Source organism: Salmo trutta, chromosome 2 (assembly GCF_901001165.1).
Source record: "Salmo trutta chromosome 2, fSalTru1.1, whole genome shotgun sequence".
Classification (NCBI taxonomy): domain Eukaryota; kingdom Metazoa; phylum Chordata; class Actinopteri; order Salmoniformes; family Salmonidae; genus Salmo; species Salmo trutta.
In genome coordinates, this window is record NC_042958.1 from 41,677,080 (window position 1) to 41,704,850 (window position 27,771).

The following is a 27,771-nucleotide window of genomic DNA, read 5'->3' on the forward strand; positions in this document are numbered from 1 at the left end:
ATACATTCTGATGGGGGTACGACAGTTCAATTAAACTGATGAGGAATCCGTGGGTATATGTCGTTAATTTATTTAGTAACTGCAAATTGCCCCTTTTTAGGTCCAAGGACCTTATATAATTTTCAGAGTTAACGTTAGACTGGCTCTGGCAGCCAAATACTCCCATCTAACGTTAAACGTGAATCGATTGTCAATTACAATACGGTTATAGGAACATGTATCCATTTACTTTCATATCACCTTTTTTTATTTTTATATAAACACACAAAAGCTAAATATACCGTTACTGTACACTGTTAAACCGGATGTATTACAGTTGCAGCTGACAGTATTTTTCAGTAACACATTTCTGTCGGCCTTCTGTTACACACAGGTGTTCAGGTAAGATAGCTAATTAGCACAGGAGCTCTAACACGGAGTCATGGCCCTACCGGAACTCTTATCACTATAAAGGTGTGTAGTAATTTAACCTTGTGTTGTTAGAAAATAATTTCTTGCTGATATGAAAGATACGTTCCTTAAGTTTCCAAAACCGTTCCGCATGCGATATGTGTTCCCGTTCGGAACCAAGCATTTGGCCTCTTAACTAATATCCCTGTGTACACAATATATCAGTTCCTGTCTGTCTTCCACTCTGATTCAGTCAATTATCTGACAAATGAAGTCCCCAGCTCCAGTCTGCATTAAACCTAGGTGTTTTGCAGCAGGAGTTAGGCAGTCTCCATTTGTGTAGTAGTGAGTTTGTGTTTTGGGGACAGGCTTTTGGGGGCAGTGTAGGCCTTCATGACTGAATCTTGAATGATATCTCCCCAGACTCTCTTCTGCATCACTCTGTCTCTCTTCCAGATGAGGCCTGATGTAAATCTCACTGGGGTAAACCAATTGAGTGATTAGGTTACTACTCCATAGAAAATATTTGGTTTATATGAGTGTTGTCATTACGTGGTGGCAGGTACTGCCGGGACGATACCACTATCGCCATACTTGTTAAGATCGGGGCAAGGAAACCAAACACAAAGGGGTTTTAACTTCTTTAGGAAAACAGCTCTGATGTTGGAATCAAACGTCTTTGTGACGTCATCCACACTCACATTTATTTTCCAAGTTATAGCACACAATATTTTATTTCCAGCAGGTTTTTAAGGATCAAAGAGTTTGCTTTGAGTTTATTTTTTTTGACATTAACAGAAAAGCATGGGAGCTGTAGACATAGGTGGTTACTTTATTCCAACTAAACACTTTATGTAAGCAGCAACAACAAAAAAATCACTAGCCTAGGCTAAATATCTTTCTACAGTGTGACTAGGCTAGCCTCTTGCGTATATCCTACCACTGGGGGCGCCACAGCGCATTTTGGAAAAAATTCGTTCCCATTTTCAACGGCCTACTAATCAAACTCAGAAGCTAGGACATGCATATACTTATTTTATATGGATAGAAAACACCCTAAAGTTTCTGAAACTCTTTGAATGGTGTCTGTGAGTATAACAGAACTCGTATGGCAGTCAAAACCCCGAGACCGATTGAACCAGGAAGTGGGATTCTGAATTGTGGACTCGACTTCACAGCCTTCCCTGTAATTCACAACGTGAAACAATGATAATTGAGCACTTTCCAGTGCATCCACTAGATGTCCCCAGTCTTTACAAAGTGTTTTGAGGCTTCTACAGTCGAAACTCAGTGTAGGAGACGATGTGGCAATTGGTCACAGTAGGAGGGCCATCAGCATTGTGACGTTGGCGGCCGTGTCTGCCCCCACCTTTGGAAACATTTTGAAACACAATGAAATCGTCCCACTCGAATCTGATTGGCTCTCTTGTTGAAACAGGCCCTGAAGATTGTTATACAACGTTTGACATGTTTGAACGAACCTAACTGAGGGAAAATAGTCATTTTTCGTTAGCCAAGTGCCGCGCACGGATCAACATTTGGTTACAGCCTTAGGACGCGCTAACAACAGCAAGCTAATGGAACATAAAGGATGGACTTTTTCGACCGAAAATACATTTGTCGTGGACCTGGGATTCCTGGAAGTGCTTTCTGAAGAAGACAACTAAAGGTGAGGGATTATTGGCAATATTATACAAGATCAGATGTGATGTGCGATTTTTCCAAGATGGCGCCGAGCTAGGCTTTCTAGCTCATTTTCTGAGTATCGCATCCCCTTTTATCTCAGTGTGATTACCCTGTAAAGTTAATTTAAAATCTGTTATGACGGGTGTTTTCAAGAGATATTCATCTATAAATCTTAGATTGACAATATAAAAAAAAAAAAATGTTTTCGAATAGTAATTTATAAAATTGTAGCGCTGTTTCCCGGGACGCATTTTTTTTTCAGGTGCCGATGTAAAATGCTGTTTTTATATAGAAATATGACCTTTATTGAACAAAAGATTGCATGCTGTGTGTAACATGATGTCCAGGTGTGTCATCTGATGAAGTTTGTAAAAGGTTAGTGCTGCATTTAGCTGTTTTTTGGTTATTTGTGATGCATGTGCCTGGTCGGAAAATTCATATGATGCTACTTTTACCATGTACTCCTCTAACATAATCTAATATTGTGCTTTTCCTGTAAAACCTTTTTGAAATCGGACAACGAGGGTCGATTCAAGAGAGGTGTATCTATAAAACGATATGAGACAGTCCTATATTTGAAAAAAAAAATATTGAATTTCGTTATGCTAATGTCGCTAGGAGTTTTTCGCTGGAAAATGATCCCGCTAACGGGATGAGAGTCTCAAGAGGCTAGGCTAAATACGTTAAGGCTGACCCCAATCAGTCAATTGTTTGGTTGTTAGGCTTCTGGTCGACCCAGATTGTTTTTAGTAGAGCAGTAACAAATTGCGCCCATCTCAGTGAACTAATCCATTGCGGAGGTCTAGACTAAAAGCCAATTTATGCTTGATTTGAAAATGTGGTCGGAGGCTCCATATGGAGGGTGTGATGCTATTGTGGAGCCTCCAGAGGCCAAATCGAGCTCTGTAGCGCATCGCCATGTGCCTCCTAAATGTTGAAACAATACAGAGGGCTCTGTATAGCTCCGCATGGACATGATTGGTTGACGGTAGGTGGGGGCGGTACATCCTGTATAAATAGCTCCGTGAAGAAGTATGAGTACCCTGACTGCTGCTGAGGCCACGTCAAACGTAAATGCTGACGTCCGATTGACCATGCGCCCAGATGCACTTGTCTCTCCAGAATGCACATTCATCAATTCTGTGAATTGTTTGCGTTTAGATTGTTAGTGTATGTCAATTCCCTGTTTTACGTATGTGACTCGTTTCAGGAAACTAGGGGCATGTCTTGCGTCACTTCTTCACAAGAGAGCAATTTCAACGTAAACATTGTATTTTATGAAAAATTTGTTTTTTTGGCAGAAATGTTTTCTGGAACATGTGAACTTCCATGTGTCTTTAATATCAAACTTGTATGCCATCTGTAAATATGAATATAATTGTTTAAATTATGAGCCTAGTTGGTTTAGCCACAGAAAAAGACAGCAACCTTCCCGCTAGCCATGATTGGCTGAGATAATGAATGGGCTGGACATGCCGAGAGATGAGTTTGGATTGGTCTGCCATGTAGCGCGCTTCTGTCTATTTGAGCTGGTCAGTATGTCTAGGTATCCTGTCTAAAGGGCTTTTAAAAAATATATATCACGTAGTAGAACTGCATAAGTGTTGCTCTCCACTTTCTGGAGGACCGAGTTTTGAAATCAGTGGAATTAGAGTATGAGATGGAGAAAACACCTGTCTCCGGATTACATCTTCAAACTAAGGGCATCCGTGACAGATGGAGAAGCGTCCAACCATGTATACAGGTAAAATAATCTAGCTAGCTACATACATTTTCAGATATTACACATTTGGGTAGCTAGCTAATATTGGCTTGCTCGCTAGCTAACGTTATGTGTATGATCTGTGTAGTAATATTTTTTTTGTATCTCAAAGCCATTTGCTTTGTTATTTATAGCCCGATGTTAGCTAGCTAACATTTAACCTGGTTGGTTAGCTAGCTAACATTTAACCTGGTTGGTTAGCTAGCTAACATTTAACCTGGTTGGTTAGCTAGCTAACATTTAACCTGGTTGGTTAGCTACCTGCAGATTCATGCAGGGTAGTAAACTCATGAGTTGGGATTATGGTTGATTGATTTAGCTAGCTAGCTACATGTCTAAACAAAAGACTCCTCTACGCAAGTAACCATTTCAATAGCATGTTCATGATGTCACTGCGACAACTGTCGATAGCCAGTACGAATTTACCAGTTACTTCTATCTGCTCCGATTTCAGAGCACTCTCGTCTGAGTGTGCCAGAACGCAGAATAACTGACAAATTTACAAAGGCTCAATAACCGTTGAATATGGCCGGTGTCAGTAAATGTTGGCAAACAAAGCATCATTTAAATTGTTGCCAGCAGCATAGTTGCAGTCACCAACGCTCTGGATAACATGAAAATAGCCTAACCAGCTCTGCTAGGGCGAGTAAAATGGTCAGTGAGCTGTTCTCTCATTTGTGTCTGGAAGTAGCTAGTAAGCTAGCCAACATTAGCCAGTTAGCTTTGGTGCTGGATTGCTGCTGTTAGGACAGAATGCAAATCCTTAAAGAGATGCGTGGGGCTAAAGTTTGAGGGTGTGAACGATGCTGAATGGGTGTAGACAAAGAAGAGCTCTCCAGTAGGTGTACCAAAACATTTAAAGGCCATTTTCTCAAAAGTCGTGTTACAAGTTTATAAACTTTCAAAGCAGAATTACTTTCCCATTTGTTTCTCAACTGTAGTGTATGATAGAAAATGGTTTATCTCTTATCCAATGTAAAAAAAAAAACACCATCTCAAATGTTGCTATGCAAGATCGAACGGTTGGTCAAATATCACCAGTAGTACATTTACCGTTAATTCCTATAAGAGCTTGTTCAGGATCTTCAAAAGTAGCTAGGATTCATACGGGCCCGGTGTGGGCTACGTCGTCATACGGTGTGGGCTACGTCGTCATACGGTGTGGGCTACGTCGTCATACGGTGTGGGCTACGTCGTCATACGGTGTGGGCTACGTCGTCATACGGTGTGGGCTACGTCGTCATACGGTGTGGGCTACGTCGTCATACGGTGTGGGCTACGTCGTCATACGGTGTGGGCTACGTCGTCATACGGTGTGGGCTACGTCGTCATACGGTGTGGGCTACGTCGTCATACGGTGTGGGCTACGTCGTCATACGGTGTGGGCTACGTCGTCATACGGTGTGGGCTACGTCGCCATACGGTGTGGGCTACGTCGCCATACGGTGTGGGCTACGTCGCCCTAGGGGCCCGGTGTAGGCGACGTCCTACGGGCCCGGTGTAGGCGACGTCCTACGGGCCCGGTGTAGGCGACGTCCTACGGGCCCGGTGTAGGCGACGTCCTACGGGCCCGGTGTAGGCGACGTCCTACGGGCCCGGTGTAGGCGACGTCTAAAAAAAAGAACACGTTTTGCTGTGCCTTAACCCTGTATGTCGTAATTACTGGCAGTTCTTATTATTAATATGTTCAATATTTTTCATTGTGCATCTACTTTTTGTGCTCGTGCTCCTAAATAAAATAAATAAAGCAGATGTGCTCCTTGTAAAAAAGATATATATATTTTTTTTAACAAAATGTCAGCGTAGAGAGCCCTGTAACCGAAAGGTCGCTGGTTCGATTCCCCAAGCCGACTAGGTGAAAAATCTTTCTGTCCCCTTCAGCAAGGCACTTAAACCCTAATTGCTCCTGTAAGTCACTCTGGATAAAGAGTGTCTACAAAAACAACAAAAAATATCTATTGTATCAGTAAAAGATAATGATCTACCAAATGTTTGGGGGGAAACATACAATATAGGTAAGTATTTGAATAATTTATTTTATACAGTCATTATTACTCATCTGTATCTATAGTACAGCTAAGCAATGCAATGTAGACCTGGGGCCTCATTCATCAACCATGCGTGGGCATCAACCATGCGTGGGCATCAACCATGCGTTGGATCATTTCCACGCAAAGAGTGAAATTTATCAATATAAACGTTTGCGTGTGTGTAAATGTACGCCTACAGCAGGGAGCTGGTGAGGATGGATGGATGGCTTTATTGGTGAGGATGGATGGATGGCTTTATTGGTGAGGATGGATGGATGGCTTTATTGGTGAGGATGGATGGATGGCTTTATTGGTGAGGATGGATGGATGGCTTTATTGGTGAGGATGGATGGATGGCTTTATTGGTGAGGATGGATGGATGGCTTTATTGGTGAGGATGGATGGATGGCTTTATTGGTGAGGATGGATGGATGGCTTTATTGGTGAGGATGGATGGATGGCTTTATTGGTGAGGATGGATGGATGGCTTTATTGGTGAGGATGGATGGATGGCTTTATTGGTGAGGATGGATGGATGGCTTTATTGGTGAGGATGGATGGATGGCTTTATTGGTGAGGATGGATGGATGGCTTGTTGGTGAGGATGGATGGATGGCTTTATTGGTGAGGATGGATGGATGGCTTTATTGGTGAGGATGGATGGATGGCTTTATTGGTGAGGATGGATGGATGGCTTTATTGGTGAGGATGGATGGATGGCTTTATTGGTGAGGATGGATGGATGGCTTTATTGGTGAGGATGGATGGATGGCTTTATTGGTGAGGATGGATGGATGGATGGCTTTATTGGTGAGGATGGATGGATGGATGGCTTTATTGGTGAGGATGGATGGATGGATGGCTTTATTGGTGAGGATGGATGGATGGATGGCTTTATTGGTGAGGATGGCTTTATTGGTGAGGATGGATGGATGGCTGGCTTGTTGGTGAGGATGGATGGCTTTATTTATTTATATACACTTTTAGTATATTTTGCCGTTGTTAAAGCAGCTTAAATTGTCCTAATGGTCCACTCTTTGTAGCTATGTTTTTAATTTTTTTACTGGTCAAACCACAACTGAACGAGCCAAATAAAAACATTTTGGTTGTTCTTAATCTCCGATACTAGCACCTCTGTTTCAGTCTCTCTTTTTTTCATGCATTTCACGGTACGGCGGTTGTGTTTCACGGTACGGCAGTTGTGTTTCACGGTACGGCAGTTGTGTTTCACGGTACGGCAGTTGTTTCATTGTATATTGCCCACAGGCTTTAAAGGGATGAATTTGACCGTATATGGTTATTTAGGGAAGTTTATAAATGCAAATAACAAAGGTCTTGCACGAGCACTGACTGCGAACAATTAGTATTTACCAATGGTTATCTCCTGTGTGTGTGTGTGTGTGTGTGTGTGTGTGTGTGTGTGTGTGTGTGTATATAACGCTCGTAGGATTGTTTGATAAATCAGACTTTTTCTATTCGTACAAACATTTTAAAACTCTGTTTCGTAAGTAGTATTTTAGAATAGTTTCTACACAAGGTTGATAAATGAGGCCTTTATGTTGAGCTTGTGCTTCCTGTTGTTGTTGTTGAGCGCCATGTATCCGTCAGCTCTGGTCCAAAAGAGGTCTCGTTATTCTATAGCGGAACCGTAATTCTTGTTTCTGTGGTCCTTTTTTCCCCGTACTACGCTGCTGTGCAACCAACCACCACATGTAGGCTAGGCTAGGCTACTACGCTGCTGTGTTCTGTGTTTCTCCGTTTGCAGTGTAGAAACTAGAAAGTGTTACCCCAAATTCTACTTAGTTAATAGGCCAAACATTGTGTGTACATTACAATTTGTCTCTCATTCTGTTCCTTTTCAGATCTTTGCCCTCCCCCTGCCTCTCACACTCTCTCTCATCCAAAGTATGTGTATGTGTATTGGAAATGCAATGCCATACTATGTTCTGTTACACAAAGAGTTTCCTCTCATGCTGCAAGAGCCGGATGTTGGTAATATGGTTAGTGTGTTTGTGAGGTTGGCTGGCTCACTCAGTATTTACTAGCTGACTCAATTCTCAACGGTTCAATTCCGGGTTGTAGGGCTGTTTGATGCTGGCTTCATCGGGTGGAGCGCTGTTTGCTGGCTTCATCGGGTGGAGCGCTGTTTGCTGGCTTCATCGGGTGGAGCGCTGTTTGCTGGCTTCATCGGGTGGAGCGCTGTTTGCTGGCTTCATCGGGTGGAGCGCTGTTTGCTGGCTTCATCGGGTGGAGCGCTGTTTGCTGGCTTCATCGGGTGGAGCGCTGTTTGCTGCTGGCTTCATCGGGTGGAGCGCTGTTTGCTGCTGGCTTCATCGGGTGGAGCGCTGTTTGCTGCTGGCTTCATCGGGTGGAGCGCTGTTTACTATCTCTATCTAAAAGTTATCAAACCAAATGTTTTTTGGTCACATACACATATTTAGCAGATGTTATTGCAGGTGTCGCTAAATGCTTGTGTTCCTAACAACCTGTTGGGAAGGTGACAGGAACATTTTTATAATCCTAAAGTTCACCCTCACATTTGAGGAAATGTAACATTTCATATGTGATAACTGAAATATTATGATATATGATTGTCCCACCTAGCTATCTTTACACTAGTATCTCTGGATAAGAGTGTCTGACTAACAGGTCATTGACAGCAGGGCGACTAAGTAATCCACAGTGTACTGTAGTGACTCACACCCGTCTGTCTGTCTCTGGGGAAGCCTTTTTAAAGTCTCTGTGCTCCTGTTGGAGAAGACTAGGGTTGTGGTACTTAAAGGCCTTCGTTTTCTGTTTGTGTCTCTTGTCAGTGGAGGAGGTGCCACCCGTAGAGAGACCGCTTGGGTTACACGTGCCCTGAGTTGATTTGCACTTTACTACTGTAATGACTCACTTCCTTCCTGGCATTCATATGTTTGTACTGTCTTCTACCAACGCCCCATCTCAGCCTTTAGTCCTCTTCAGGACAGGACAGACCCAGTCATTAGTAGACATGTCTTCAGGACAGGACAGACCCAGTCATTAGTAGACATGTCTTCAGGACAGGACAGACCCAGTCATTAGTAGACATGTCTTCAGGACAGGACAGACCCAGTCATTAGTAGACATGTCTTCAGGACAGGACAGACCCAGTCATTAGTAGACATGTCTTCAGGACAGGACAGACCCAGTCATTAGTAGACATGTCTTCAGGACAGGACAGACCCAGTCATTAGTAGACATGTCTTCAGGACAGGACAGACCCAGTCATTAGTAGACATGTCTTCAGGACAGGACAGACCCAGTCATTAGTAGACATGTCTTCAGGACAGAACAGACCCAGTCATTAGTAGACATGTCTTCAGGACAGAACAGACCCAGTCATTAGTAGACATGTCTTCAGGACAGACCCAGTCATTAGTAGACATGTCTTCAGCATGATAGTAGTGCTGAGCAATTAGTGCTTTTTGACGTCGGTTCGGTTTCAGTTAGATCATCTTTTTTAATAATCTAGGATTTCGGTTTCAATATATTTATTTTTAAACATTAAATGCATTATGAAATAATTACATTAAAATTATTATCACATTTTTTTATGGAATTTCCAAAACCAAGAATAATGAAGGTTCAATTGTTTTACAGTTTTTATTTGATGACTTCATTGTTTTTTAAATTTTTTTAAGTCATCTCATCTCTGCTCAGACAGGCAGTGGCAGGCAGGCAGTGGCAGCCAGACAACGTTGTCCTCCCATACTGTACTGCCTGTAGCCCCCCCCCTGCCTGTAGCCCCCCCTGCCTGTAGAGTCCCCTGTCTGTAGTCATCCTAATTAGCTGGTCTGGCTCAGTATGCTGCAGAGCTGTCTGAATAAATCATTGTACTTGTTCTTCAAAGTAGATCAATGAACTGTGTCCATCCCTCTTGTTGTGTACGTTCTCTCATAAGGTACAGTGCATTAGGAAAGTATTCAGACCCCTTCCCCCTTTCCACATTTTGTTACATTAGCCTTATTCTAAAATGGATTACTTGTTTTTTCCCCCTAAATGTTAAAACAATACCCCATAATGACGAAGCAAAAACAGGTTTTAATAATTTTTTTTTTTTTTGCAAATGTATAAATAAATATGGAAATATAAGTATTCAGACCCTTTACTCAGTACTTTGTTGAAGCACCTTTGGCAGTGATTACAGTCTTGAGTCTTCTTGGGTATGATGCTACAAGCTTTGGCACACCTGTATTTGGGGAGTTTTTACCATTCTTCTCTGCAGATCCTCTCAAGCTCTGTCAGGTTGGATGGGGAGCTTCGATGCACAGCTGTTTTCAGGTCTCTCCAGAGATGTTCAAGTCCGGGCTCTGGCTGGGCAACTCAAGGATATTCAGAGACTTGTCCCGAAGCCACTCCTGCGTTGTCTTGGCTGTGTGCTTAGGGTCATTGTCCTGTTGGAAGGTGAACCTTCGACCCAGTCTGATGCTGCCCAGTGATGGGAGCATACCAGACGAGCTAAATGCCTTTTATGCTTGCTTCGAGGCAAGCAACACTGAAGCATGCACGAGAGCACCAGCTGTTCTGGTAGACTGTGTGATAACGCTCTCGGTAGCCGATGTAAACAAATCCTTTTAAACAGGTCAACATTCACAAAGCCGCGGGACCAGACTGATTACCAGAACGTGTAGTCAAAGCATGCACGGACCAACTGGCAAGTGTCTTCACTGATATTTTCAACCTCTCCCTGACTGAGTCTGTAATACCTACATGTTTCAAGCAGACCACCATAGTCCCTGTGCCCAAGGAAGCGAAGGTAACCTGCCTAAATGACTACCGATCCGTAGCACTCAAGTCCGTAGCCATGAAGTGCTTTGAAAGGCTGGTCATGGCTCACATCAACACCATTATCCCAGAAACCCTAGACCCACTCCAATTTGCATACCGCCCCAACAGATCCACAGATGCAATCTCAATCACACTCTACACTGCCCTTTCTCACCTTGACAAAAGGAACACCTATGTGAGAATGCTGTTCATTGACTACAGCTCAGCGTTCAACACCATAGTGCCCTCAAAGCTCATCACTAAGCTAAGGACCCTGGGACTAACACCTCCCTCTGCAACTGGATCCTGGACTTCCTGACGGGCCACCCCCACCCCTAGGCCTGATCACCGACAACGATGAGACAGCCTATAGGGAGGAGGTCCAAGAACTGGCAGTGTGGTGCCTGGACAACAACCTCAATGTGAGCAAGACAAAGGAGCTGATCGTGGACTACAGGAAAAGGTGGGCCAAACAGGCCCCCATTAACATTGATGAGGCTGTAGGGGAGTGGGTCGAGAGTTTCAAGTTCCTTCGTGTCCACATCACCAACGAACTATCATGGTCCAAACATACCAAGACAGTCGAAGAGGGCCTAACAAAACCTTTAACCCCTCAGGAGACTGAAAATATTTGGCATGGGTCCCCAGATCCTCAAATGGTTCTACATCTGCACCATCGAGAGCATCCTGACCTGTTGCATCACCGCCTGGTATGGCAACTGCTCGGCATCCATCTGTAAGGTGCTTCAGAGGGTAGTGTGTACGGCCCAGTGCATCACTGGGCTCAAGCTTCCTGCCATCCATCAACTATATACTAGGAGGTGTCAGAGGAAGACCCATAAAATTGTCAGGGACTCCAGTCACCCAAGTTATAGACTATTTTCTCTGCTTCCGCAGGGCATGTGGTACCGGAGCGCCAAGAGGCTCCTCAACAGCTTCTACCCCCAAGCCATAAGACTGCTGAACAATTAATAAAATCGCCATCGGACTATTTACATTGACCCCCCCCCCCCCCCCCCCTTTTTTTGTAGACTGCTGCTGCTAGCTGTTTATTATCTATGCATAGTCACTTTACCCCCACCTACATGTACAAATTACCTCAACTAGCCTGTACCCCGCACATTGACTCTGTACCAGTACCCCCTGTATATAGCCTCCACACTGACTCGGTACCGGAACCCCCTGTATATAGCCTCCACATTGACTCTGTGCCGGTACCCCCTGTATATAGCCTCCACACTGACTAGGTACCGGTTCCCCCTGTATATAGCCTCCACACTGACTAGGTACCGGTTCCCCCTGTATATAGCCTCCACACTGACTCGGTACCGGTACCCCCTGTATATAGCCTCCACACTGACTCGGTACCGGTACCCCCTGTATATAGCCTCCACACTGACTCGGTACCGGTACCCCCTGTATATAGCCTCCACACTGACTCGGTACCGGTGCCCCCTGTATATAGCCTCCACACTGACTCTGTACCGGTACCCCCTGTATATAGCCTCCACATTGACTTTGTACCGGTGCCCCCTGTTTATAGCCTCCACATTGACTCTGTACCGGTGCCCCCTGTTTATAGCCTCCACATTGACTCTGTACCGGTACCCCCTGTATATAGCCTCCACATTGACTCTGTACCGGTGCCCCCTGTTTATAGCCTCCACATTGACTCTGTACCGGTGCCCCCTGTTTATAGCCTCCACATTGACTCTGTACCGGTGCCCCCTGTTTATAGCCTCCACACTGACTCTGTACCGGTACTCCCTGTATATAGCCTCCACATTGACTCTGTACCGGTGCCCCCTGTTTATAGCCTTGTTATTGTTATTCTTATTGTGTTATTTTTTATTATTACTTTTTATTTTAGTTTACTTGGTAAATATTTTTTTAACTCTTCTTGAACTGCGCTGTTGGTTAAGGGCTTGTAAGGTAAGCATTTCACGGTAAAGTCTACACTTGTTGTATTCAGCATTTCACGGTAAAGTCTACACTTGTTGTATTCAGCATTTCACGGTAAAGTCTACACTTGTTGTATTCAGCATTCCACGGTAAAGTCTACACTTGTTGTATTCAGCATTCCACGGTAAAGTCTACACTTGTTGTATTCAGCATTCCACGGTAAAGTCTACACTTGTTGTATTCAGCATTCCACGGTAAAGTCTACACTTGTTGTATTCAGCATTCCACGGTAAAGTCTACACTTGTTGTATTCAGCATTCCACGGTAAAGTCTACACTTGTTGTATTCAGCATTCCACGGTAAAGTCTACACTTGTTGTATTCAGCATTCCACGGTAAAGTCTACACTTGTTGTATTCAGCATTCCACGGTAAAGTCTACACTTGTTGTATTCGGCGCATGTGAGACATAAAGTTTGGTTTGATGTCCTGTGCACTCTGGAGCAGGTTTTCATTAAGAATCTCTGTGCTCCGTTCATCTTTCCCTCGATCCTGACTAGTCTCCCAGTCCCTGCAGCTGAAAAACATCCTCATAGCATGATTCTGCCACCACCATGTTTCACCGTAGGGATGGTGCAAGGTTTCCTCCAGACGCTTGGCATTAAGACCAAAGAGTTCAGCCTTGGTTTCATCAGACCAGAGAATTTTGTTTCTCATGGTCTGAGAGTCCTTTTAGATGCCTTTTGGCAAACTCCAAGCAGGCTGTCATGTGCCTTTTACTGAGGAGTGACTTCTGTCTGGCTACTCTACCATAAAGGTCTGATTGGTGGAGTGCTGCAGAGATGGTTGTCCTTCTGGAAGGTTCTCCCATCTCCACAGAGGAACTCTGGAGCTCTGTCAGGTCAGGTTCTCTTGGTTTCATCAGACCAGAGAATCTGTGTTATTGTTGACCTCTAATTGCTACAGACATTTTTATGGTACCCTTCCACAGATCTGTACGTTGACACAATCCTGTCTCTCTTGTAAAAGTGTATCCATCTCTTTCCGAGCCGGAAAGAACAGGCCCAATGGATTATAGTCATTGTAGTTAATTACCTGCTCTGAACTAGGTTGAATATTTGCGTAATAAACTACAACTCCCTTCAGCCCAGCATTCCACAGTTCTTGTGAATGATTTGATTTCTCTAGAGAAAGTGTTGGACTCACAAAAAAACAAAATGGAATTCAAGTAATTGAACCAACGTGGGCTCATCGGTTGTTTTAATAACCCAGAATACCCAATTTTTGTTAATCGCTCAGCACCGCTTGATAGTCGACCGTCTCGGTATAACATCGCAATTTACCCCTTTTTAAAAGAACTTCCGCTTGAAGAAACTAGGAAAAAGTAAATTTTGTCCCTCTTTAGATGCCGTAGCCAGTATACACTTCCTCCAAAAATAGTCAGAATTAGTCTAAAGAACTCAAGAAATACCATTAATTTTGACTTTTTTTTGCCGAGGAGATCTTAGTCGCACAATTTTACATTTTAGTTGTTTGATTTAGTATTTCCTCAAGTGGCAAAATGTGCGTGAAGAAAACTAGTTGTCTCTTGTTGAAGGACAAACATTTAATTGAAGAATCCATGCTGTTGACCAATCACCAAGGAAGAGGCGTGGACTTCAGCTACCAAACTTGGCCTTTCCTCTGGGGGAAAATGTTTAGTGTTCACCAACAGCCAAAGTGTCACCAAGTGCGTATTATTATGATGACACTAACTGTTTGGGATGGGAAGCATGCAGACGCTTTAAGATACCGTTGACCTTCTTCTCATGTCAAATGAGGACTGCTGACCGATATGAGATCTCTTGGCAGAAAGATCCCCCCCCCCCCCCCCCCCCCTTCTGACTGGGGATTGAACAGGCATATGGCTGCCAAGGTCAGAGGGATGCAGAGGCAGCACCTGGTCGCGCCCCATAGGGAAAAGCGGAAGAGAAACCTAGAGGGAAGTTCTACTGGGTCATATCCACTACAGGGCTGATGTTGAAGCAGACTGACTGGATCAGTGCCTTCATGGCTCTGGTCCACACCAGTCAGTGTAACTGTACTCTACCTCATCAATCAGTGCCAGGGAGAACGCTGTGCTAATCACAGTCCTCATTCTACTGTCTTTCTGCTTTGTTAGCTACATTTTACAATTACATTTTAGTCATTTAGCAGACGCTCTTATCCAGAGCGACTTACAGTAGTGAATGCATACATTTCATGCATTTTAATTTTAAATATATATATATTTTTTTTATGTTTGGGAATCGAACCCACAACCCTGGCGTTGCACACATCATGCTGGCGTTGCAAACACCATGCTCTACTAACTGAGCCACAGGCTACGACACTAAGTCTAAATAAATACACTTAAGGAAGCAGTGTTTCTTCCTAATCTGACAGAAAGCCAACATGCTGTAGGCCACAAACCTCTTGTCAAGGCTTGTCTCTCTGTTACTGTTCTGGCCAGTCTGTACTGTCCTGGTTAAAGTCTACTGATAGGAATGGTATGTGTGGAATGTTATGTGGCTTGTTATCAGGTGAGACATCTGAGGTGTTCTATGGGTTGTGGTGTAACTGACAGACAGGCTATGTAACAGCTAACCCTGTGTTCACTATTCACAGAGAGAGGCTAGGTAACAGCTAACCCTGTGTTCACTATTCACAGAGAGAGGCTAGGTAACAGCTAACCCTGTGTTCACTATTCACAGAGAGAGGCTAGGTAACAGCTAACCCTGTGTTCACTATTCACAGAGAGAGGCTAGGTAACAGCTAACCCTGTGTTCACTATTCACAGAGAGAGGCTAGGTAACAGCTAAGCCTGTGTTCACTATTCACAGAGAGAGGCTAGGTAACAGCTAAGCCTGTGTTCACTATTCACAGAGAGAGGCTAGGTAACAGCTAAGCCTGTGTTCACTATTCACAGAGAGAGGCTAGGTAACAGCTAACCCTGTGTTCACTATTCACAGAGAGAGGGTTATTTGCAGGGTAAATATTAGGCTTCAGCCTTTGTTTGTGTTTCACCGCTAAGGGGGGACAAGTCAACAACACTAGTATAAGAAAGTTGAGACCGATGTAAGTCTGTGTGTGTTTTGAATCTGTGTGTAATTCTATGTGCGTAGTGGTAGGTGTGAGTGGATGGAGTGAGCTCAGCCTGTATCTGACTTAGACTGTCTAGTGAGAGAGAGGTGCTGGGCCTGGGTGTTTTTAACACAGTTGTCTGTGTGTCGGCCCTAAATGGATTCATTGTGTTCGACGCCTCTGTGATGACGCAGAACTAGATGAGAGGAAAACATGTCTGGAATGTACAACACTCTACTCAACCTAGCTGGGATCCTATCTGATAGAAACTAACGTCTATATTGAATGGGTCTGTGTTGTGCGAGTCACAGAGGTACACATTGTCTCTACCTACTTAGTACCTATAGCTACCTATCCCTCTACTACTTAGTACCCATATAGCTACTGTCGTGTCTTTGGCTATGCCGGATTAAGTGATATGACATGCTAACTTATAAAATTATTTCTCTGTAATTGATATTACCTGATTAAGCTAATCATGTAAATGTAATTAACTAGAAAGTCGGGGCACCACAGAAGAACGTTTATAGAGCTGTTATCCTCTGAATAAACTCTTAAAATACTTAGTAATATTTTACATCGATAGCAGTCAATCTTAACCCGTATGTTGTTTCAGTCTCATCATGAAAGTTGTAATTCTTGGTTATCTGCACGAACCCAGTCTTTACTAAAATCATCCATACATCAATTGTCTTAAAATCATTTATTTACTACACTAAGTAATTAACAGAAAACATACAAACAGCAATTATCGTCACCAAGGATTGGCATAGTAATGTGCCCTACTGGCTAACAAGCATGGCTGGTCTGTTAGACAATGGGTCATAAAACGGTAAGCTGAGAAGTTACACAGAGTTCATTAATATTAACAATTGACAATTGAAGGCTCACTCATTCGGGAACCTTTGCAATCAATATATATTTACGCTCATGTGTCGTCGGGATTCTTGTTGGAGAGTTTTGTTCTGATGGAGAGTTTGTCAGCCTTCTCTCTCTCTCACTCTCGGTTAGAATGGATCTGTCAGAGCGACATTCATGAATGTCGTCATAGAATGGATGTGGTTGGTCTTCGCGTTCGATGATATAATTTACTTAGCTGCAGACTAATAATTAATATCAAAGACTTGTTCTTATTCTGTCGATATCGATAGTCTAAAAGTTAACCACGTGGTATGGTTCACTTTCAGTAGAATACTTGGCTGGTCAAACCTCTGGGCCAAACTCACGATGGAGTGGAGGCCTGGTCTGTAGAAATGTAAATCAGGGGGTCTTTTATAGTACCCAGAGAACAGGCTTGTCAAATGACGCCTGGTCCTGTATGTGTCCCTGGGGGCGTGCCTATGACTGAGCTAGACTTGGTTACAGAAATATAATTATATCACATTAACATCAGTACATAGCATCTCAATGTATTACAAATAGCTTTATCCTTAATAATACATTGTATACACCCATGTGGATTCAGTCTCATCGCTGAGGCTATCATGTAGACCGTTTTAGGGTAATATGGCTATATTGTCTCTTCTGAGTATCACAAAATTGTACCAAGCGGATCAGTTCGTAGCTGGAGTCTTCATCAATCTTCCATATCTTCTCCAGAACACACATGTCGCTAGGTTCTCCAATTCTATGAGTTGGAAGAATTTCCTTTGTCTCTCTATGAAACATGTTGTAGTAGATTCTCCTCTTGGAATTTTTACAACCCTGGGTTGGGGGGGAAGGTAGGTTGGGTGATGGTACAAAGGGGAGGGGGTCAACTGTCCTTCCTGTACCCAAAGAGGCCAACGTCATGACACTACCTACTTAGTACCCATATAGCTACCTACTTAGTACCCATATAGCTACCTACTTAGTACCCATATAGCTACCTACTTAGTACCCATATAGCTACCTACTTTGTACCCATATAGCTACCTACTTTGTACCCATATAGCTACATACTCCTCTACTACTTAGTACCCATATAGCTGCAAACCCCTCTACTACTTAGTACCCATATAGCTGCAAACCCCTCTACTACTTAGTACCCATATAGCTGCAAACCCCTCTACCTACTTAGTACCCATATAGCTGCAAACCCCTCTACCTACTTAGAACCCATACAGCTATCTACTTAGTACCCATAGCCACCAACCCCTCTAACTACTAAGGTCCCACAGTTGACAGTACATGTCAGAGCCAAAACCAAACCAGGCCAAGGAATTGTCCATAGAGCTCCGAGACAGGATTGTGTCGAGGCACCAAAAAATGTCTGCTGCATTGAAGATCCCCAAAAACACAGTGTCCGCCATCCTTCTTAAATGAAATGAGTTTGGAACCACCAAGACTCTTCCCAGAACTGGCTGCCTGGCCAAACTGAGCAATCGGGGGAGAAGGTCCTTGGTCAGGGAGGTGACCAAGAACCCGATGGTCACTCTGACAGAGCTCCAGAGTTCCTCTGTGGAGATGGGAGAACTTTCCAGAAGAACAACCATCTCTGCAGCACTCCAACAATCAGGCCTTTATGGTAGAGTGGCCAGACGGAAGCCACTCCTCAGTAAAAGGCACATGACAGCCCGCTTGGAGTTTGCCAAAAGGTACCTAAACTACTCTGACTGTGAAAAACAAAATTCTGTGGTCTGACGAAACCAAGACCGAACTATTTTGCATTAATGCCAACCGTCACGTCTGGAGGAAACCACGCATCGCTCATCACCTGGCCAATACCATCCCTATGGTGAAGCATGGTGGTGGCAGCATCATGCTGTGGGGGATGTTTTTCAGCGATCATTGATGAAAACCTGTTTCAGAGTGCTCAGGACCTCAGACTGGGGAGAAGGTTCACCTTCTAACAGTACAATGCCCCTAAGCACAGCCAAGACAATGCTTCGGGTCAAGTCTTTGAATGTCCTTGAGTGTCCCTGCCAGAGCTCGGACTTGAACTCGATGTCATTATGGGGTATTGTGTGTAGATTGATGGGGGGGACCATTTCATCCATTTTAGAATAAGCTACCTACCCTTCTACCTACCATTCTACCTACGCTATCCCATCTTCACCCCTTAATAACCCCCCCAAGCTTTCATCTAATGCAACCATTTAACGTCAGCGGACTGAGACTGGGAGCGGACTGAGACTGGGAGACCCTTATCCTCTGGCCTGATAAAGCAGCTAGCCAGTCAGCCAGCCGGAGTGAGGACTGTAATGTTGGTAAAAACTCTTCCTGTTTCTTTTTATGGCCCAGTTGACTTCTAGCAGCATTCCAGCTAAGGTTAATGTTAGATTGAGGAGGGAGGGATGGAGAGCCAAAGACAGTCATTCTCTTGCTTCTATCTTCTCCTCTCTCCATACTCCCCTACTATCTCTGTGACTGGACTCTGGACGACACTGGGGAGGGATGAAGGGATGCTGAGCCAAACTAATTCTCTAAAGAGCTGTCCTCTCTTCACAACCTAATCCTCTTCGTCTGTCCTCTCCCCTCTCCTCCTATTGGTCACTGGAGGACTGGCCAGGACACCAGTGGCCTGTTTTAGCCACATCGTTATATAATCTTATAGGGACAGTCTCTACAACCTCTGTGAAAGCATTTTGGCACTGCTCAACATGGCATCCTAAATGTAGATTTAGATTGCGTGTCTGTCTGTGGACTTCAGGTGTGTGTGTGTGTGTGTGTGTTTCTCAGAGGAGCTTGGATAAATCAGAAGACTAATTTCCCTTTCTCTGCAACAATGGACATTAATGAAGAAAAATACAATTACTTTAATCTCTGATTATTGTGTGGATTAATTTTAGGGACCTCTAAAATATTTTTTGCCTGATTTTTCTTTACTCCATTTTATTTTTTCCAGGTATTCGCTCTCAAAATCACAATTTTTAATAAAACATACCATTTATTTTTTTAAACCACATCAGGAGACCGTTTTTGAGGAAAAATGAAGACATTTTTAGTATTTTTAGGTTGTAGTTACCCTTTAAAGCATGTGTACACCAGCAAGAGAACATTGTATTTTTAGCAACGTTTCTGGAGCACTCGTGATTGCAGAGTTTGCAAAACAAAATGGCCACTTGATTGATGCAAATAATCACCATATCATTCTGCTAGGTATGCATAGGCTACTAATTAACATTTAATTCACCATTTCCATCACCAGAAGAAGGTTATTATTAGCAGCATCGCTAACGGCTACAGTAAGTGTTGATGTACGCACCGCGCCACACAGACAGACAGAGGGGCGTTCCTGAGCTGTTTCATACTAATCACTGATGCATTTTGTTCATGTCTTAATTATATTTAACTTGTGCAGATTTTCTAATACGTTCAATACATTTATGCCAAACAAAAATATAAACGCAATATGTAAAGTGTTGGTGCCATGTTCCATACAAGCAAAAATATTATTTCTCTCAAATTTTGTGCACACGTTTGTTTACCTCCCTGTTAGTGAGCATTTCTCCTTTGCCAAGATAATCCATCCACACAGGTGCACCTTGTGCTGGGCACAATAAAAGTCCACTCTAAAATGTGCAGTTTTGTCACCCAACACAATGCCACAGATGTCTCAGGTTTTGAGGGAGTGTGTAATTGGCCTGCTGACTGCAGGAAGGTCCACAAGAGCTGTTGCCAGAGAATTGAATGTTCAGTGCTCTACCATAAGCCGCCTCCAACGTTATTTTAGAGAATTTGGCAGAACGTCCATCCGGCCTCAACCACAGACCACGTGTAACCACGCCAGCCCAGGACCTCCACACCTGGCTTCTGCACCTGCGGGATCGTCTGAGAACTGCCACCGGACAGCTGATGAAACTGTCAGAAACTGTCTCAGGGAAGCTCAACTGTGTGCTCGTCGTCCTCACCAGGGTCTTGTCCTGACTGTAGTTCGGCGTCGTAACTGACTTCTGTGGGCAAATGCTCACCTTCAATGGCCACTGGCACGCTGAAGAAGTCTGCTTGTACAGTTGAAATCCCGGTTTCAACTGTACCTGGCAGATGGCAGCTGTATGCTGTCGTGTGGGTGAGCGGTTTGATGACGTCAACGTTGTGAACCGAGTGCCCCGTGGTGACGGTGGGGTTATGGTAGGCATAACGAACACACTTGCATTTTATCAATGGCGATTTGAATGCCCAGAGAACTTGACGAGATCCTGAGGCCCATTTTGTCGTGCCGTTCATCCGCCGCCATCACCTCATGTTTCAGCATGATAATGCACAGCCCCATGTCGCAAGGATCTGTACACGATTCCTGGAAGCTGAAAATGTCCCAGTTCTTCCATGGTCTGCATACTCACCAGACCTAGTTGGGGCGGCAGGTAGCCTAGTGGTTAGAGCGATGGGGCGGCAGGTAGCCTAGTGGTTAGAGCGATGGGGCGGCAGGTAGCCTAGTGGTTAGAGCGATGGGGCGGCAGGTAGCCTAGTGGTTAGAGCGATGGGGCGGCAGGTAGCCTAGTGGTTAGAGCGTTGGGGCGGCAGGTAGCCTAGTGGTTAGAGCGTTGGGGCGGCAGGTAGCCTAGTGGTTAGAGCGTTGGGGCGGCAGGTAGCCTAGTGGTTAGAGCGTTGGGAGGCAGGTAGCCTAGTGGTTAGAGCGTTGGGCGGCAGGTAGCCTAGTGGTTAGAGCGTTGGGCGGCAGGTAGCCTAGTGGTTAGAGCGTTGGGCGGCAGGTAGCCTAGTGGTTAGAGCGTTGGGCGGCAGGTAGCCTAGTGGTTAGAGCGTTGGGCGGCAGGTAGCCTAGTGGTTAGAGCGTTGGGCGGCAGGTAGCCTAGTGGTTAGAGCGTTGGGGCGGCAGGTAGCCTAGTGGTTAGAGCGTTGGGCGGCAGGTAGCCTAGTGGTTAGAGCGTTGGGCGGCAGGTAACCTAGTGGTTAGTGCGTTGGGAGGCAGGTAGCCTAGTGGTTAGAGCGTTGGGAGGCAGGTAGCCTAGTACCGTAAATTCCGGACTATAAGCCTTATTTCCATATATGAACTGTAACTCTGTAAAACCTTTGAAATTGTTGCGTTTTTATATTTTTGTTCTGTATAGCCGATTCCCTACTAGGGTCAATGCGTTTAGTCGATTCCCTACTAGGGTCAATGCGTTTAGTCGATTCCCTACTAGGGTCAATGCGTTTAGTCGATTCCCTACTAGGGTCAATGCGTTTAGTCGATTCCCTACTAGGGTCAATGCGTTTAGTCGATTCCCTACCAGGGTCAATGCGTTTAGTCGATTCCCTACTAGGGTCAATGCGTTTAGTCGATTCCCTACTAGGGTCAATGCGTTTAGTCGATTCCCTACTAGGGTCAATGCGTTTAGTCGATTCCCTACTAGGGTCAATGCGTTTAGTCGATTCCCTACTAGGGTCAATGCGTTTAGTCGATTCCCTACTAGGGTCAATGCGTTTAGTCGATTCCCTACTAGGGTCAATGCGTTTAGTCGATTCCCTACTAGGGTCAATGCGTTTAGTCGATTCCCTACTAGGGTCAATGCGTTCAGTCGATTCCCTACTAGGGTCAATGCGTTTAGTCGATTCCCTACTAGGGTCAATGCATTTAGTCGATTCCCTACATTTTTCTTTTGAATATTGTTGAATTCCGTTTTTAATATCTGCGTTCCGTGATTCCGTCCGTGTTCTCCGCAGCACAGATTGGATATGGCCCTGCAGTTTCTCCAATAAGGCTGGGAATTGCCAGGGACCTCGCAAATACAATATTAGCATGATACTTTGGTGACAATTTGATATGAATTGAGAGACTCACGATTTCTATATGAATTGTGATTCGTTAATGATATATATATTTCTATATTTTTAATTTTTTTGCCATTTTGTTGCCATTTTGATCCAAACATATTGCAGAGAGATGAGAGCGAGCATAAGAAAATCAGTATTGCTTAGTCATGGAAATAAGTCCTGAAAAACATTTTTGGTTCACTAATTTAAAAAGGTGAACAAGCTATAGGATGAAAATAATCTGTATTTTGGCGCAGGCACAGCCAATTTTTTTTAAACGCTACCTTGCAAAAAAACGAATATCTTATTTTATTTTTTTTGTCAAAAGTATCAACATAATATCATCCAAAAGTAATATTGTGAAATGTAACTGTTTTTCACCATCACTACTGTCCAATGTGGACCTCTTCAGCTTTGTAGATAAATCATTAGTCTCAGATGAATGGTTTAATCTCTCGTCTCTGTGGACTGAACAGACGGAGAGTTTCTATAGCCTACAGTATGTAAATGTTATGTTCCAGATGGAGAGGGCCTGTCCGGGTTCTGAGGATGTGCTGGATGTGTTTCTATAGAGGGATGTTGTGTTTTGGAGAATGGTGGGTGGATGTGTTTCTATAGAGGGATGTTGTGTTTTGGAGGATGGTGGGTGGATGTGTTTCTATAGAGGGATGTTTTGGTGGATGTGAAATGAATCTCACATTATTTAAATCCTGTTCAAGCAGCTGTGACTCATTTCGGTTTTAGACATCAACAGTGCTGCTTTCAAAGAGGAACTCTCTCGAGAATTAATTCTCCTTGATTGTCTCGATGTCCCAGATTCTGTGGTGCCCACTTGCTACGGACTAAAGATAGACAGTTGTGTTCTGCTTGGGTTCATCTCCTGAATGTAGACTGTTCCCTGTTTAACTGTGTTATGCTGTAAGGTGTTGAGTCTCCCATGCCCTATGTTAGGACTAGAAGACTGTGTTGCTCTGGGTAGCCTATCTAATGTGCTGAACCGTGTGTGTACGGTGTGTGTATATACAGTTGAAGTCGGAAGTTTACATACACCTTAGCCAAATACATTTAAACTCAGTTTTTCACAATTCCTGACATTTAATCCTAGTAAAAATGCCCTGTTTTAGGTCGTTTAGCATCACCACTTTATTTTAAGAATGTGAAATGTCAGAATAATAGTAGAGAGAATGATTTATTTCAGCTTTTATTTTTTTCATCACATTCCCAGTGGGTCAGAAGTTTACATGCACTCAATTAGTATTTGGTAGAATTGCCTCTACATTGTTTAACTTGGGTCATACGTTTCGGGTAGCCTTCCACAAGCTTCCCACAATAAATTGGGTGAATTTTGGCCCATTCCTCCTGACAGAGCTGGTGTAACTGAGTGAGGTTTGTAGGCCTCCTTGCTCGCACACCCTTTTTCAGTTCTGCCCACACATTTTCTATAGGATTGAGGTCAGGGCTTTGTGATGTCCACTCCAATACCTTGCCTTTGTTGTTCTTAAGCCATTTTGCCACAACTTTGGAAGTATGCTTGGGGTCATTGTCCATTTGGAAGACCCGTTTGCGACTAAGCTTTAACTTCCTGACTGTCTTGAGATGTTGCTTCAATATATCCACATAATTTTCCTACCTCATGATGCCATCTATTTTGAAGTGCACTAGTCCCTCCTGCAGCAAAGCACCCCAAATCATGATGCTGCCACCCCCGTGCTTCACGGTTGGGATGGTGTTCTTCGGTTTGTAAGCCTCCCCCTTTTTCCTCCAAACATAACGATGGTCATTATGGCCAAACAGTTATATTTTTGTTTCATCAGACCAGAGGACATTTCTCCAAAAAGTATGATCTTTGTCCCCATGTGCAGTTGCAAACCGTAGTCCAGCTTTTTTATGGCAGTTTTGGAGCAGTGGCTTCTTCCTTGCTGAGCGGCCTTTCAGGTTATGTCGATATAGGACTCGATTTACTGTGGAGATAGATACCTTTGTACTTGTTTCTTCCAGCATCTTCACAAGGTCCTTTGCTGTTGATTGATTTGCACTTTTCGCACCAAAGTACGTTAATTTCTAGGAGACAGAACGCGTCTTCTTCCTGAACGGAATGACGGCTGCGTGGTCCCATGGTGTTTATACTTGAGTACTATTGTTTGTACAGATGAACGTGGTACCTTCAGGCGTTTGGAAATTGCTCCCAAGGATGAACCAGACTTGTGAAGGTCTTGGCTGATTTCTTATGATTTTCCCATGATGTCAAGCAAAGAGGCACTGAGTTTGAAGGTAAGGCCTTGAAATACATCCACAGGCACACCTCCAATTCACTCAAATGATGTCAATTAACCTATCAGAAGCTTCTAAAGCCATGACGTATTTTTCTGGAATTTTCCAAGCTGTTTAAAGGCACAGTCAACTTAGTGTATGTGAACTTTGACCCACTGTAATTGTGATACAGTGAATAATAAGTGAAGTAAACTGTAAACAATTGTTGGAAAAATTACTTGTCATGCACAAAGTAGATGTCCTAACCCACTTGCCAAAACTATAGTTTGATAACAAAAAATTGGTGCTGGCCAATTGTCTGAAGAAACATCTAATTTGCTTTTGAGCCTATTCATTGATGGAAATACATTTGACATGCTTAACGGGTCTATAGGTACATTTGCGAAAGTAAAAATAAAATGTTTAATAACATAAACGAGGCCGTTTACAGGGGTACTGGTACCGAGTCAATGTGAGAGGGTACAGGTTAGTTGAGGTGATATGTAGGTAGAGGTAAAAGTAACTGTATAGATAATAAACAGAGTAGCAGCAGAGTATAAAAGGTGGTCAATGCAAATAGTCCAGGTAGTCATTTGATGAACAGAGGCATGCCTTGCCTGGCTTCTCAAAGTAGCCCAGCCAAAACCTGTCTGTTGAAGAGACACTGGCGGAGGGGTGAAGGAGAGAGGGGAGGTAGAGAGGGGAGGAGGGAGGCATAGATGGAGAGCGCTGGGATAAGATAATCAATTGTACAGATTATCTTGCATACCGTGATAATTTATGTTTGATGTTTTAGCCTCATTTGGTCTTCTTTGCAAGTTACGTTTCCCAGCCATTTGTGTGGGGTTACATTAGACACTCTATATCAAGAAGGCCAGTACTGCCAAAGTTTTCTGGACATCCCAGAGCTTGAATATTTCTGACTTTGGCCTGGCAATCTGCCACCAACTGCTTGGAACATCAACACAACATGAATCACTACTGGAGGCAGAGGGCATTCCTCTAGAATGCATTCTGCGTTCTATTTCCCTGCCGTCTATTTCCCTGCCGTCTATTTCCCTGCGTTCTATTCAGTTTCTTATGGAGAAGAGAATTTCTCCCAAGACGAACAATTACGTGATCTTGATTCTGAGCGATATTATCTCGGACAAAGAAAAATAACCAAATGAATGCAGGTAATTGACATACGAATGATGCTGATGAAACAGTTTGTCTGCTGAATGTATTGGTTGTTGATTGTGATGCGTTTTCCCTCTCTAGGCCCAGATAGACTTCCCGCAAGGCCAGAGGAAAGCTCTGATCATGTCTAGTTGATACTGTGTGTTAATAGCATGCGATATGTTTCCCCTACAGGCTCAGACAGCATTCCTCCAGGGAGAGAGGAAAGGACAGGAGAATGTATTGGTGATATTGTGTTTCTCCTACAGGCTCAGGCAGCATTCCTCCAGGGAGAGAGGAAAGGACAGGAGAATGTATTGGTGATATTGTGTTTCTCCTACAGTCTCAGACAGCGTTCCACCAGGGAGAGAGGAAAGGACAGGAGAATGTATTGGTGATGATTGATATTGTGTTTCTCCTACAGGCTCAGACAGCGTTCCTCCAGGGAGAGAGGAAAGGACAGGAGAACCTGAAAAAGGACCTGGTTAGGAGGATCAAGATGCTGGAATACGCTCTCAAACAGGAGAGGTAAGTTACAGAATCCATTGAACAACTGTCGTCACTTGCGGGGTTATATGCAAACTGTAATCAAGTGTCAAACTCTGGTGGCATGTGAGACAATTTCAATGCTAGCAAATAAACATATATAGATTACATTGATTTTTAGAGGTGGCAAATTAGAATATGATGTTAAAAGTGGTTCTGACTCATAGTGAGGAGCCTATAAAACATAGCTAGCTAGCTTCATAAACATATTTTGGGGAATTCAGGAAATCGAATGGAATAAATTACCGAACTATAAAACCAGCTTGCCAGCTAATGTGTAACTGTCAGGGATATGGATCCCGGATTCAAATGTTTACGATGTCGGTCGGCGGACCCCAAAACCGATCCAAATGTAGCATTGTAACAAAAAAAATGTATTCAAACGTTGCAAATTGCAGATTCACATTTTGTTTTGCTCATAATACTTTTCCTACCTGAAATACCTCGTCTTTTGTGACAACTGAGGCGTCTTCTCCTTCAGTGTGGAACTTCATGTCACGGTGTGTTGACAGTCATTGATCTACTGTCGTTTTGCTAAACAGCCACAGCAGTATGTGGACACCCCTTCAAATTATTTATATTTATTTATTTATATTTATTTATTTAGCTATTTCAGCCACATCTGTTGCTGACAGGTGTATACAATCAAGCACACAGCCATGCAATCTCCATAGACAAACATTGGCAGTAGAATGGCCCTTACTGAAGAGCTAAGTGACTTTCAACTTGGCACCGTCATAGGATGCCACCTTTTCAACAAGTCAGTTTGTCAGTTTGCTAGAGCTGGCCCGGTCAAATGTAAGTGCTGTTATTGGGAAGTGAAAGCGTCTAGGAGCAACAACGGCTCGGCCACAAAGTGGTAGGCCACACAAGCTCACAGAACGGGACCGCCGAGTGCTGAAGCACGTAAAATTCATGTTACCTCATTAGCTAGCTATAGCTAGCAACCTGGGGCGCGTTCAGCGGGACGCAACGTTTCGTAACATTCTGATAGAAATACGCTATGTAGAACAAACACGCCTCTGACATGTTGAATAATGTTATCTCTATTCATGGAATATCTATCTGCAACTTTCAAGAATGTTTTGCATCTGAACTTGGCCCTGGTAGCATTACTAGTATGCTACTGAATGTAGCCACGGTAGCATTACTAGTATGCTACTGAATGTAGCCGCGGTAACATTACTAGTATGCTACTGAATGTAGCCGTGGTAGCATTACTAGTATGCTACTGAATCTAGCCGCGGTAGCATTACTAGTATGCTACTGAATCTGGTCACGGTAACATTACTAGTATGCTACTGAATGTAGCCACGGTAGCATTACTAGTATGCTACTGAATGGCATTTTTTTTTTTTTAGCCTTGAGAGAATTGAGACATGGATACAGATGGGATGTGACCAAAATGAAAGGGCGCTTATTTAACCAAAACAGCGGGCCATTTTTTTCGTCATTTTAACAATAACTAGACTAAGTGAATT

At 43.7% G+C, this 27,771-nt stretch overlaps 1 protein-coding gene across 1 annotated transcript in view; it reads left to right on the forward strand.

Annotated features, from left to right (window-relative positions):
• Positions 1 to 27,771, forward strand: part of LOC115155494 (striatin) — a 55,682-nt gene that overhangs the window by 1,816 nt on the left and 26,095 nt on the right. Inside the window, exon 2 of the mRNA XM_029702146.1 lies at positions 26,169 to 26,272. Coding sequence (XP_029558006.1) covers positions 26,169 to 26,272 — 104 coding nt within the window. The remainder of the gene's footprint in view (positions 1 to 26,168; positions 26,273 to 27,771) is intronic.